Source organism: Physcomitrium patens, chromosome 4 (assembly GCF_059467195.1).
Source record: "Physcomitrium patens ecotype Gransden chromosome 4, ASM5946719v1, whole genome shotgun sequence".
Classification (NCBI taxonomy): Eukaryota; Viridiplantae; Streptophyta; class Bryopsida; order Funariales; family Funariaceae; genus Physcomitrium; species Physcomitrium patens.
Window position 1 is genome coordinate 21,463,661 of NC_143413.1, and position 12,681 is coordinate 21,476,341.

Consider the following 12,681-nt stretch of genomic DNA (forward strand, 5'->3'; position numbering starts at 1 on the left):
GTGGCCTGAGTCGAAATATTGTGGAAGAAAACGCGTGTGCGGTGAGTTTGAAGCTTTGGAGCAAACAGATTTCCATCTCATGAAGCTGACTCTGTTCGGAGTAAATTAGATTGCTTATGTAGATAGTTTTTGGCTGGTGAAGATTCTGCAGGCAATGCAGGACTTCACCGAAATTAGGTTCTTCTTGTATTACTCTTTCTTCAAATGTTTTGTGTTTTGGTTCTGTTGTTCTCATTTTTGTGTTTCAAGGATTGTTGCTTTGTCCTGTGGTTTGATGTCGAACGGGTCGTTGTTGTGACTGCAGTTGGTCCTCGGAAGCGCATTTTGAGAAAGAGAATTGAGAAAACTAGGGAGAAAAGGAGGTAGTTTCAGCTCTTTTGCGGCCATTGGCTTCTTGCCGTTGTGTGTTGCCAGGAGTCCAATGGCGTCATTGGATGCGAATGGCAGTGCCCCTCAGCTAGCTGCGCCTATTAACGACCGAATTGAGAATTTTAACAAGCTGAATTGGAAAGGGAAGTTAACAGTGTCCACCATCGTGGTTTGCGGCCTCGCCGCGGTTTCGCTGGCGGGAGTAAAACTGGTGCGGGGATTACATGGGGGAATGAAAAAGGTTGTTTCGAACAAGGGGGGTGGCCAAGGGGGTGATGATAGTTCCCTGGCTTTCAACGTGGTTGCGAAAGGATTTTCAACCGTGCAGTCCCATATTGGACCTTGGTCCTTCGAGGATCTTACTCTTGGTCTCGCGGCCATCTCGAAGGTTTGACATATTGCCCCTGGTTTTTGTAAATTCCTCTTACTGCGCGAAAGAAGTAAGGATTCGCCTGTAAATAAAATTCTCACATGATTCAGAAAACCGAAACTCTTCAGATTGGTACCGATTGTGCAGATTAGAAAAGTGGACCACGGGGGTTTTGGTATTTTTCCAATTCTTTGAATTCTTGCGCAATTACATTTCCAGTTCGACATTTCGTATTTGTATTGATTTGAGGTTGAAATGAGTCAACCATAGTGCATGTCTCTTACCCGCAACATGGGTTTTGTTTCACGTTCTGTCATGACAAGAATTCACTTCGCCCGGTCAATTCCAATCCCTGACAATTCTTTCGCGCGTCCAATATGTTGCAACGCTTCAGGTGACAGAGAAAGGACCTCCTCATCCACCAGGTCGACCATGCAAGGAAATTGCTCAGAATGCCAACTTCTTGGCGCGGGTGCAGCACTGGCGATCGATGGCTGAAGCAGCTTACACCTGCGACCCCGCATCGTTTTCATTGCAATCCCAGTTGCCGGAATCAACCATTGTTGCAGCCGAGTGGAATCCATGCCAGAATACGCTTCGGCCGGCATATGTTGTCTGCATTGATGGTCCTTATGGCGCTGTCGTTCTGTCCATTCGCGGCACTTCACAGGTGCTTAAAGCTCCTTGCATTTTTATTGTTTTTTCTCTTTTTGATTGAGAGAGTTACTAGAAGGTTGCATTCACTGTGTGCGTTTGAACCTCCACATTCGAAGAGTCGTATACATTCTTGGATTTTAGACGTGCGCATTCGGAGCCATGATATACGAAATTTCACTTGAGGATACCCAGATACACTTAATTTATAATAGTATACAAGACTATGCAAACCTCAAGAGGTGTCAAATATGTCTTTCTAACAGTATTTGTTCTTGGTCTAGATAGTAGACATGCTCGTGAATTCGGGGACATCAGCGGAACCTTTTCGTGATGGCCGGGCCCATGGAGGCTTTGCTAAAGCGGCGGAAAGCTTGGTGCAACAGGTAGTTCCACACATCAAGAGAGCATTCGAGGAACAGTCGAAGAGCCAAAAAAATTTAAAACTTGTGATCACTGGACATAGCATGGGCGCTGCGGTTGGAGTCATGGCAGGGATGAAACTGAAAGAATCGTCCGAATTTTCCAACCTTGAATGCTGGGGATTCTCAACACCAGCTTGTGTTACCCTGGAACTTGCGAGGGGGTGTAAAGATTTTGCCACAAGTTTTATAGCGCACCATGACGTTGTACCACGTTTCTCGATCACTTCTGTGGAACGGTTGCGGAAGAGAATTTGTGATTTCGATTGGGATCATGCTGAAAAAGTTGCGGGGGGAGATGATGATTGGTGTAACATTAAATCAGTAGCTGAAAAGTTGAAATCAGCTCAAGAGACGTCGAAAAAGATGTCTAACTCAATAAAAGAAGCTGAGGAGGAGCTTGGCAAGCAGGTACAAAATTTCTCTCATTGACAAACTCCTTTGTGTGGTATAACGGTCTGCTGTGATGGTAGTACTCCCAACTGCCATTGTTCTCTAGTATTAATAAGAATGTGGAATGAGTGTTGTATCGACATGTGGATTTGATGTCGACAGGTAAAAGGTGTATCTGAGAAGATTGGGGTTCCTCTTTGCGAGAACAACAGCACAGATGAAGACTCTGAAGACAAAAACAGGAACAAAGAGGAAGAAAAGGAAGAGGAAAAGAAAGAACATCCTCCACTCTACCCCCCTGGAAGGCTCTTTGTTCTTACTGCGGATCCCCCCGGAAGTGGAAAGATGCCTGAGGACCGCAGTGGTATTCCGAGTTCACGATCCTCGGGTACTTACCCTACATTTGAAGAGGCCAAAAAGGTGACCTGGACATTGAACGAAGCAGATCAGGAAGACTTGGAAGAGATTGTAATTTCCCCATGGTGCGTCTCAGATCATATGCTTGGCAACCTTGGGGAAGGAATAGGTTATCTGCAACGTCATTGTCAACCTGCATTTGGTGGCCCTCCTCCCTTGTAAGACCAGAGACTTAGTTTTGTTTTAAGATGAAAGCAAAGTGAGCATGTGTTTTTGTGAGTTTTATAGCGCTTCATGTACCATAGTAGCTTCCATGTGAAGATTGTAGAATATGAATATGATCCCAACTTTATTTAATGTTCTTCAATTCAAGAGATTTTAGATACATTATTACTGTCGAGTCCGATGCGGGTCTCATCCTTGTTTTGTATCCAAATGCTTCACATCATCTGCACAGTCAAGTAAGCATTCGAACATGCAATTCCACTATCCGAGCGGGAGCTATCCATCTATTGTCATGCAATTCGAATGATTGCCTATCATCCTGTCTGTAAAAGAAACTATTGAGGTATGCTACGCTGTTCTAAATCAACAAATGTCTGACGAAAACACAGCATTCGATACTGTGCGGACTGTGGGGCTCTGACAGGATTAAAACTTCCTCCCATTGTTGATATTCTACTTGTGCGAAATTCCAAGAAATGGCAAATAGTAAAGAATAGACAAAACAAAAAATGAATACAAAAACAAACAAACAAAAAGCACCATACTAATCATGCGTTAACAGCCCAGTTTAACCATTTCAAGATGTGTGACAGCATTCGTGAAGTGTAAGTGCTGATAAGAAGTCGCTTGGGGACAATGGTAGGAGGCCTGGATCTGACTGCAGCAGGAGACGGTATCTCATCCTGTCTCCTCTTCGTAACTTTTTAACCATAATTCTCGAGAATAAATGGGCTTTGCCTGTAGGATGGTGCGAAGTTTGCTACGATGCCAGGTTTAGGAATATGAGATTCTGAATCAGGCTGCTTCACTGTCAGGAAAAGGACAAGCCTGAGCAACTTTTGATGTCGGCTAGCGCTTTATGCACACAAGATTTTATTTTTATTTTTATTTTATTTTTTGCGGCATTTCAACTATTTTCTTTTTCAAATAATTTACCTCATTTCAAACATCATTTGGGATATGACTAAAAGTATCATGAAACCACAAGGAGAAACTCTATTGTTCTAGTAGATTTGCAACTCTTTTCTAATTTCTAATGTTTCTTAGATTAACAAAGAAATATCTCATCTATTTAGTAAAAATCTTATCTCTATTAGAAGATTGAAGATTTTTTGTAAGTACTTTCTCACATCATGCATTTATAGTCCTAAAGCTTTGACTATAAATTATTTCTTTCCTTAACAATATCTTCCCTTGCATAATTGATCTTATGACATCTTTGCTAAGTTACGCCAATTATGCTGCAAATTAATTTTTGTGTTGTCTTCTTCCAAATAACCATGCAATAACTATGTAGCTAGATAAATAATTCATTTTTTCACATAGTATGTCTTCATCTATCTCAATAGACTTAAGCTCCAATTAAACTAAGAATCTTATTGTAATGACTTGCAATGCTACTTAAATAAATAGAAGTAAGTAAAAGTAGATAGAAATATATTAAGTAGATAATAAATCTATTATAAAAGTTTAAAAAAAAAACTGTGAATATGAAGTGTATCTAATATTTAGGTTAATATAGATATGCCACATGGCTTTTAAAATATATACTATAAGTTCCATATTTTATGAAGTGTATTAGAAGAAACCTACAACTTGATACATAGGCTATAAGCCTTGTAGTCAATAGGAAGCTTTTACAAGACCTTCTTGATAATTAATATATATAAAGGCAATATTGAGACCATTCTCAATCTTATTAATATTTTAATTTTATTCTTATCTTTCTTCAAGATACTCTAAACTCTTTATAATTGAAAATAGCCATTATGTTAGGGACATATTCCTTAGAACTTTCTAGAGAGAAGTTTCTAGAACCTTCTAGAAAACAAGCCTCTAGAACCTTCTAGAAGAGAAGCCTCTAGAACCTTTTAGAGAGAAGTTTTTAGAAGCTTCTAGAAAGGAAGTCTCTGGAACCTTCTAGAAGAGAAGTTTCTAGAAGCTTCTAGAAAGAAATCCCCTGGAACTTTCTAGAAGCTTCCTAGTTAATAGAAGTAGCTCGAGAAGCTTCCTAAGTAGGAATATATATAGGGATCGAGGCTGAAGAGTTCTTCAGTCTCGACAACACATCTCTTGGAGTTCTAGCTCACCTTTCTGGTGTTGTTCTTGTACTCATCTGTTTAATCTAGTTCTGTCACTTCTTCTTGAACTTCTTGTTAGATTTCAAGTCTGTATTTTGTGTCCGTGACACATTATAATTTTCTTAATCTTATATATATATATATATATATATATATATAGATGTATTATATTCAAAGTTTTGTCTCTATTCATATCTTTGACATTTACAAATTTATATAGATATCTTATAGGAAGTGACTTATTAGGTAACTTTTTGGTAGAGTGTGGTTTTTCTTTGCTTTAAAAAATTGTGAATGTTTTCAATATTCTCTTCTCTTATTACAATGACATTGACACCATACTCTTTCTATTTAATTTATTACCCTTTATTACTATTGGTTGTCCATTTTATTAAACCATCATTCCTTGACTTGATTTGCATAAGAATTTACTTTTCAAAATCTTAAGAATAAGTTTAAAGAAACAAAAAAAAAAAAAAAAAAAAAAAAAACTTATGACATCTACTCTATAGGAGTGTTCACTATATCTACCTTTCTTTGGTAGAAAGAAATAATTATGTATTTTTTAATAATATAAATTAATTTTTAAAAAACACTATAATATTAAGGTAATTTTAGGTTTATTTTTTAAATAAAAATATAATTTGATAATTTTAAATACTATTTTATTTTTATAAAAAAAAATTAAAAGCCAATAAGATATACAAATAATGTTAATTAAATTATAAGAAAAAAATTCATACATAAAAAACCATAAAAAATAAAGATGAAACTAATTTTAAAAAAATAAATTTTAAAATTTTTAATGTAAGAATTTTAAAAGATTTCATATATGTATATAGATATATATATATATATATATATATGAATATATATAATAAAATAATTTATTATCTATAAATTATAAGTATGAATTTGTGGCATTAATGTGTTAAAATTTTGATGGTCAATTTGATAGTTGATAAGAAATAATAAACAAATAAACAAAGTAAGCTAACTAAACAAAACAAAATGCTCATTTCGTACAATTTATTCCAAAACAAGTTTGCTATATAAATAAATATTGTTACATACAACACATTGAGTGCTATAAATCAATCACAAAGTATGCATTCTAAATCAAGTATAAATGCATAACCAACACACTTTTAAGGAAAGATGATGAATCTAAATACAAATAACTTTAGCTATCTCTCATACCACAAAGGAGGAATCCAAGAGTGCAAGTGAGAGTAGAGGAAAACTATAAAGCTTTACTAAATGGCTAAATCATCATAGCGAAGCAAACCCTTTCAACATAAGTTTTTTTTCTCTCAAAATTACTCAGAAGATTTGACTTGACAAGAATGTTAAATCAAGGAGGTGTCTCCACCTAAGTCCTCAAACCCTAATTGACATTAACAAAGTCAAATATTGAAAAAAGCTCAGTGGGTTGAAAATCACTAAACCAAACAAAAATACGTACATCTGATGGGATTTGATACCCAATGCCACATTACATGGCAAGTTACTTAGATTTATTTTTATAAAATATTATAATAAGCAAGGGATTTTACAAACTTAGATATTCATTCTGAAAGCCACAAAGTAAAAATAAAAACCGTTTTTGTTGCAAAAGAATAAAAAATGATTCTCCTATCATCATATTCAATCATCCATCTAGCTTAATGAGCAAACGTGGGAGCCAGCTGAAAATCTCGCCAACGCGTCGCAAAAGGTACAGGAGTTTCATCAACAAGATCTTCATAAACCTAAGTCGGTTCGACAATAGCTTCCTTCTGAAGCTTGCTTACCTAAGAATATAAGAAAGGGGGAGAGCACCACCAAAATTCGTAGTTGATGTAGTTATTTTCTCCAAGATAAAATAGAATTTTTTCAGTAGCTATAGTTTGGTCTTCTGATATGGATAGCCAAGAGATAGATACTATGCCAGTCAGATTATCTCAACCGACTAGCTCACAAAGGTGACCCCGAGATGGAGAACTGCCTACACCACGATGACGACGGACGATATCGAGTAACCGATCACTGGTGATTGTATTTGAGTCTGAGCCTGCTTACGATGGTCAGCCGGAAGGATTGTTTGCCGGACAATTTCATAATGAGGACACGGAAGTTCATGCTTGGTCAGAAGTTGAAGGAGTGGGCCACTACCGTGGGCTTCAAGGGCCAATGATCCACTTGCCTCGTGAACAACAGTTGGAGTTCATAGCAGACGCTATATGACAGATCTTCATTTTCTTATATTGGTACTGATCAACAACATTGCTTCTCAGAGACCTCGAAGCTAAAAGAGGGGGTGATGTTAGGAACATAATCCTTAGAACCTTCTAGAGACAAGTTTCTAGAACCTTCTAGAAGCAAGTCTCTGGAACCTTCTAGAAGCTTCTTAGTTGGTAGAAGTTGCTTGAGAAGCTTTCTAAATAGAAGTATATATTGGAATCGAGGCTGAAGAGTTCTTCAGTCTCGACAACACATCTCTTGGAGCTCTAACTCACCTCTCTGGTGTTGTTCTCATCTGATTAATCTAATTCTTGTCAGTTCTTCTTGAACTTCTTGTTAGATCTCGAGTTTGTATTTCTGTGTCCGTGACACCTAGTCGCCACTTAAAACCCTAGCCGCCACCTTGGTAACTTTCCTTCATCATTGTGTTGTCTTTTGACCATTAACAGCTTATTTAAGATAATATATATATATATATATATATATATATATATTCATATATAATAATTTAGCAAAATAGAAATATATAAATACATAATTGACTCAATTTATTTACTTTGCTATTACATTATTAAATCACATAATTTTGTAGTTAAAAAATGACAAAACTCTACTAGTATAAGTTACTGCTTATAAATCAACAAAATCAAACTTCTATTAAGATAGTAATAAAACATTGTTAAACTCATAATTATAAAACAATAATTACCAAACAGCGAAAAATAATTATTGATCTTTAAATGCAAGACTGCCCCTTCTTGTGTAGCTTTGTTCACATTCACATTCTCTATTCACATTCATTTGTGTTCTATTTTGGACTTAATATATAATAAGTAAGACAACTTTTTTTGTATCACTTAGTATATAACAAGTAAGAGAATTTGTTCTATATTGCTTAATATATTATAAGTTTGTCAATATCCTATAGTAATGTGACCTGCATACGATGTACAAATAAATAAAATAAAATAAAATAAAAATTGTTGCAGATAATAATGGTATTCTATTAAACTTTTATTTAAATTCACCCTCCTCTGCTTTAATGTATCTGTTTGCCAAAAAACATTTGTAATATGTACAGATGTTAGTATGAGTGTTTGTTTTTATTTCAATTGTTTCTTCGAAGTAAAAACTTCTTCTACATGGATTCAGCATTCAAAATCCTCTAAGAAAGTACCGATAATCATGTAGGTGGCGAATTAACGAAACCCAGTTCCACACAGACAACAGGACTCATCGAAGCATTAGTAATTTCTTTTTAGTTTTTTTTTAGTTTTTTTAGTTATTTATTTATTTATTATTTTTTTTAATACATCAAACAGCATCCTATACTTCTACCCGCTTTCCGAAAGGAGCAGCACACGATGCAGAAGGGAACGCTATGTATAAAAACACCACCTTTGGTACACGGGAAGAGAGTTCTGTGTCGGCACTTCTGCTGCATGCAAACTCTCTCGATCCATTTGTTGTTGTTGTTGTTGTTGTTGCTATACTAACAAGCAGTAATCACAGCGCTACCCTTTGAAGTGATATATACACTTAAGGTTTCTAGACACTGCACTCACAAGCCCTACTAATCCTAAGGTTTCGTCGAGAATACGCACAGTTTTTTTTTATATACAGTCGGTGGCGGGTCGACGGAAAACCTGGTGTCGGCCGACTGCCGCCCCGATCATGTCTTTGTCTTTTGAGTGTCTAAATGATGCTACTAGAACAAGTGGTCGCACCTGTTGTGTGGACGTTTGGGCAGGTGGATGGATGTCAGGCACGGAGAGGAGCTCTGTGAGGAATTCCCTTGCGGCGTTTAGCGATTCGGAGGACGTTGGCGCGAGGCGGTGTTCTCGGCGACATGTCGACCACGAGAACAGGCAAGGAGCTCGTCGCGCGGTGGAGGTGCTCTGCACTACATGCTGGTGAGGGCAGCAGGCCCGCCTCGACGCGCTGCCATGGTCGTCGCTTGTTGCACGCCGCGTCCTCTGCTGTTTCGTGGTCGGTCTCTTCTGATCCCTCGATGCTTGTGTGGGACAGGAGCGAGGTCTGGAGCTGAGACACTTTCCTTGACCGTGGAGCCTTCTTGTGAGTGGACGAGTCTTCGGAGTCGGAAAGCACGCGCGAGCTCGGACTGAACCAACCTTGAGGCTTTGGCTGTAGAATGAAGGACAGTTCCTTGTGTCTTTTAATTCCTGCAAGCTGGCAAGGACAGGAAATGCGACAATGGTTACAATGGCATCTGAGTTCAAGTCAGCATTGACCCTAAAGAAGTGATTCGACTTTTCTTTCCCTCTTTCTTTTTTTCGACGTTAACGGAAGAAAGCGGTTTGAATATTTCCTCAGCCACCTGTTGTCCCGGATCATCTACACTCCTCGATTCCATGCGAGAAACTGCAGCGAGTTAGGAAGGCAACAAGGGCTCCCTTTGGGAATAGCTTAAAGGCTGCTTCGAAAGCACAGCCTGATTGACCCTTCGAAGTGACGACAAAAAAGTGGTATGATTGTGGATTGCTTTGGAGACAATGACAGAAGAAGCAAAAAACATGGCTGAAATAATTCTCTACCTTGCATCCCAAGGAGCAGAAGCGAAAAGTGTCGAGAAGGCTCCGTTCACACGTCTCGCACGTATTTGTCACGCCTTTGGCCGGTCGTGGCTGGGGCCGTTCATTTAGAAACACCACGCGAGCACTGTTAATAATGTAGGTCTGGACGGTGGAGATGTCCAATAGCTTCTGAATTTCAGAAACTCGAATGACATCGTGGTATGACGATCGTCGAATCTGCAGGGAATGTCGAACATAAAGAATGTCATAAACCAAGCCTTCAAAACGATCACTGTTTCGGATCTCATTCAGGACAATTACTGTAAAAGAAGAACAGGTTCCATGTTAAGCACGAGGATGTTCCATCACTTCCATTTCACAGGTCAGTTGCAAGATTTATGTCCATCGCCCGAAAGTCGTGATCAAGGACTCCAGCAAGTTCAGGGAGCTAACACCCAGAAATCGTCCTAGATATGAAACTTTTCGCACCTGTACAACGTGATGGTCTTTGTGATCCACAGCGCAAGACGCACAAATGCCATCTCCCATGCATTTGAAGCAAAATAGGTTGCGCTCGCTCTTCGCAGAAACACCATGCAGTGCGCAAGTAGCGAAGAAATCAGCTTTCAGCAACGGTTTCAACCATACGGGTCCCTCAACGAGACTGACGTCTCCTTCCTCCATCACCTGTCCTCCCTGCAGTAGTCAGAGGTGCCATTTTGAGACCTCGTTACAATTAAAAGTGAACGTTTTAGCGAAGTAACAAAATTCTCCCTTTCATTCATATTTTCACCAATGTTCAAATTGCATTGATATCCTCAAAGGGCTTCAAAGACTCTTAAACCGACAATTAAGCAGTAATCGGCATAATTGAGCCTGAAATTAGCGGGGAGAGAGAGACTAGCAGCGCAATTTGCAAATGCATGCAGTCTGTTAACAAGGATCATAGACGTGCGAATTGGGGAGACTGCCTGCAATAAGACTTTTGCAGCAAATGCTTTTTTATGTACCAAGACCAGGTCAAAGACTCTTTCGACAGGTTTAAAGAGCGACCCACAACTGGATCGGCAGGCATCACTGAGCCCGCAGATTCCATGATTTTAACAACCTTCTCAAATGTGGTACTCCCCATTACACTAATATGGCAGAATATAGAAAGATTCCAAGCATCCGACTAGTTTACTCGTTCACGATAAGTCTCGATTCTTTGGAGCAGTGATGGGGAAAAGGTCACACAAGCGACAAACACATGCTTGCATGACCCAACAGTATTCTCTAAATGAAATTCAGTGGTTTGAGGAAAGAGAGTGCACACCATGCTCGTCGTCCTCTTCGACTTGAGGGAACCGGGAGACTCCGGCTGTGTTGCCTTGATCGCCAGCTTTGCCTCCTCACCTCTGTCGACCACGCTTGTCGTATGGGCTGGCAATGTGGCAATAATGAATCAAGGTTTTCTCAGCCTCACCTCACGGAAAGTCGGCCCAAGGGTCCCAGCGTTTGCTAAAGGATATATATTTCTATATATATCTATATATTTAAAGACAATTGAAATAATCTCCCTTGATTGCCAGGTTCTGAAGCGAATTCTGCACTTTCAGGAGTTGTAACAGAGCAAAATTATGAGACGAATTGCACTTAAGAAGCGCTGTTTTTCACTCTTGTGTTTTTTTTCTACCTTCGATTACTTTGCTCCAAAGGTGAACGAGAGGAACGATAATCGTGCTGCTGGCTGAGGTGGTGCTCCTCCGATGTCCATTGTTTTAAGTTCTGAGAAACTCAAGTGATGGTGCCTATCAGCTCAAGGAAAATGCATTTCGAAAAAGTTCTGACTCAAGATAACACAATGCAAAGAATAGCGAATGTCCTAGTACAATACCCAACGAAGGATCACAAACGTTTGCTTCTGAATTCTTTAGCGATTCCTCTGCGGCGCAAAACAAGCAAGTCGGATTCTAAGCTCTTGATCAGCAATGCAGGAGTCTGACTACAGCGAGGAAGTGAATCAGCAAGACGACTTTGAAAATAGGTGTCGCTCTCTCTCTCTCTCTCTCTCTCTCTCTCTCAATGGTGGCCCAAAGGGATCAGCCTGGTCACGAATCCAACATGAAACACGTCTCAATTACACTCAAACGCTTCCCTTCTGCGATCCCGCCACACCAGTCGCACGCCCACTGAACCGACAGAGAAATTCGATTCTTAAAGAGACCCACACTAATGGTGCTGGGGTAGCGCATACCCACAATACAGCAAGAACTTCTGCAGCGAGTCTGGAAGGAACTCATCAAGAGGCTTGTCATAAACTCACGGAGGTCATTCAAACTTCATGACGGGCGACAGCGACAGATAAATTTCGGAGATCGACGGAAGCATCCTACCTTACAACATCCAAATCGACGCAATGAAAAAGAAAGTTAGACTGCACTGTTCCGTCGATCCGAGCGAAGTTGTGGGCAGCTTCTCAAGGTAAGGAAAGCCGGCTACTATACACAAGTCAAGGAGAAGAGTCTGCCGCAGGAGCAGCTGTAGGAATCAAGGTGAATTCCCTGGTGTAGGACACAAGTGACGAGGGGGACAGGAAGGGCGGCACAAGTAAGACCAAGCAACCGGTGATGCATCTAATGGCGGTCTAGGAACTTGCTCTGTATGATGGCATGCCTACCCCCTGAGCTAAACGACGATGACGATGACGACGCCGGTGATTGTGGCATTGGAATCGACAAGGCAATGATCATCTGCGTGCGCGAGTGATTCACGCCATATCCGAAGCAAAGGCCAGCGTAACACAGTTTCTTATCGTGCACAATCGAAGCATCAAAGGTGGTGTAAAAAGAGGTGCATCTGGGCGAAAGATGCAGATAATGATCAGACGTGGTGTAGAGAGCGTCACCGTGTTGACCAAGTTACGTGTGGGGCTGGGGTAGCGCTCGGCCAAGCCCACCACCACCACCACCCTGGCCCAGTGCTGCTGCAGCCACAGCGTGCTCCGAGCGCACCCGGTGCACCAAAGGCGACCGCGACCCCGGCGTCCCACGCTCCCTACCATGGCCATACCC

At 40.0% G+C, this 12,681-nt stretch overlaps 2 protein-coding genes across 5 annotated transcripts; one reads left to right on the top strand and one right to left on the bottom strand.

Moving 5' to 3' along the window:
* On the top strand, positions 1-2,950 carry LOC112280770 (uncharacterized). Its single transcript, XM_024516579.3, has 5 exons — positions 1-41; positions 305-757; positions 1,134-1,409; positions 1,678-2,226; positions 2,371-2,950. The coding sequence occupies exons 2-5, from the start codon at positions 422-424 to the stop codon at positions 2,785-2,787; spliced, it is 1,578 nt and encodes a 525-aa protein (XP_024372347.1). The 5' UTR covers positions 1-41; positions 305-421; the 3' UTR covers positions 2,788-2,950.
* A 5,509-nt stretch (positions 2,951-8,459) lies between these two features.
* Positions 8,460-12,468, bottom strand: LOC112281639 (protein RGF1 INDUCIBLE TRANSCRIPTION FACTOR 1). Of its 4 annotated transcripts, none has more exons than XM_024518394.3 (6): positions 12,004-12,468; positions 11,304-11,395; positions 10,944-11,050; positions 10,118-10,324; positions 9,650-9,865; positions 8,460-9,284 (listed from the first exon to the last, which is right to left on the bottom strand). In XM_024518394.3, the coding sequence occupies exons 3-6, from the start codon at positions 10,944-10,946 to the stop codon at positions 8,856-8,858; spliced, it is 855 nt and encodes a 284-aa protein (XP_024374162.1). In that variant the 5' UTR covers positions 10,947-11,050; positions 11,304-11,395; positions 12,004-12,468; the 3' UTR covers positions 8,460-8,855. The 4 variants fall into 4 exon arrangements, with proteins under 4 accessions (XP_024374162.1, XP_090106275.1, XP_024374160.1 ...); XM_090250149.1 differs by having other exon boundaries at positions 12,288-12,439; XM_024518392.3 differs by having other exon boundaries at positions 11,505-12,233.
* Between the last annotated feature and the right edge of the window lie 213 nt (positions 12,469-12,681).

Excerpts from the sequence above, each read along its gene's own strand:
- LOC112281639 (XM_024518394.3), bottom strand. Across the intron at positions 9,866-10,117 it reads AAGACCATCACGTTGTACAG|ATTCGACGATCGTCATACCA; the intron begins GTGCGAAAAGTT and ends CATTCCCTGCAG. Across the intron at positions 9,285-9,649 it reads TCTGCTCCTTGGGATGCAAG|CTTGCAGGAATTAAAAGACA; the intron begins GTAGAGAATTAT and ends TGTCCTTGCCAG.
- LOC112280770 (XM_024516579.3), top strand. The coding sequence starts at position 422 with ATGGCGTCATTGGATGCGAATGGCAGTGCCCCTCAGCTAGCTGCGCCT. Across the intron at positions 758-1,133 it reads GTCTCGCGGCCATCTCGAAG|GTGACAGAGAAAGGACCTCC; the intron begins GTTTGACATATT and ends GCAACGCTTCAG. Across the intron at positions 1,410-1,677 it reads CCATTCGCGGCACTTCACAG|ATAGTAGACATGCTCGTGAA; the intron begins GTGCTTAAAGCT and ends TTCTTGGTCTAG.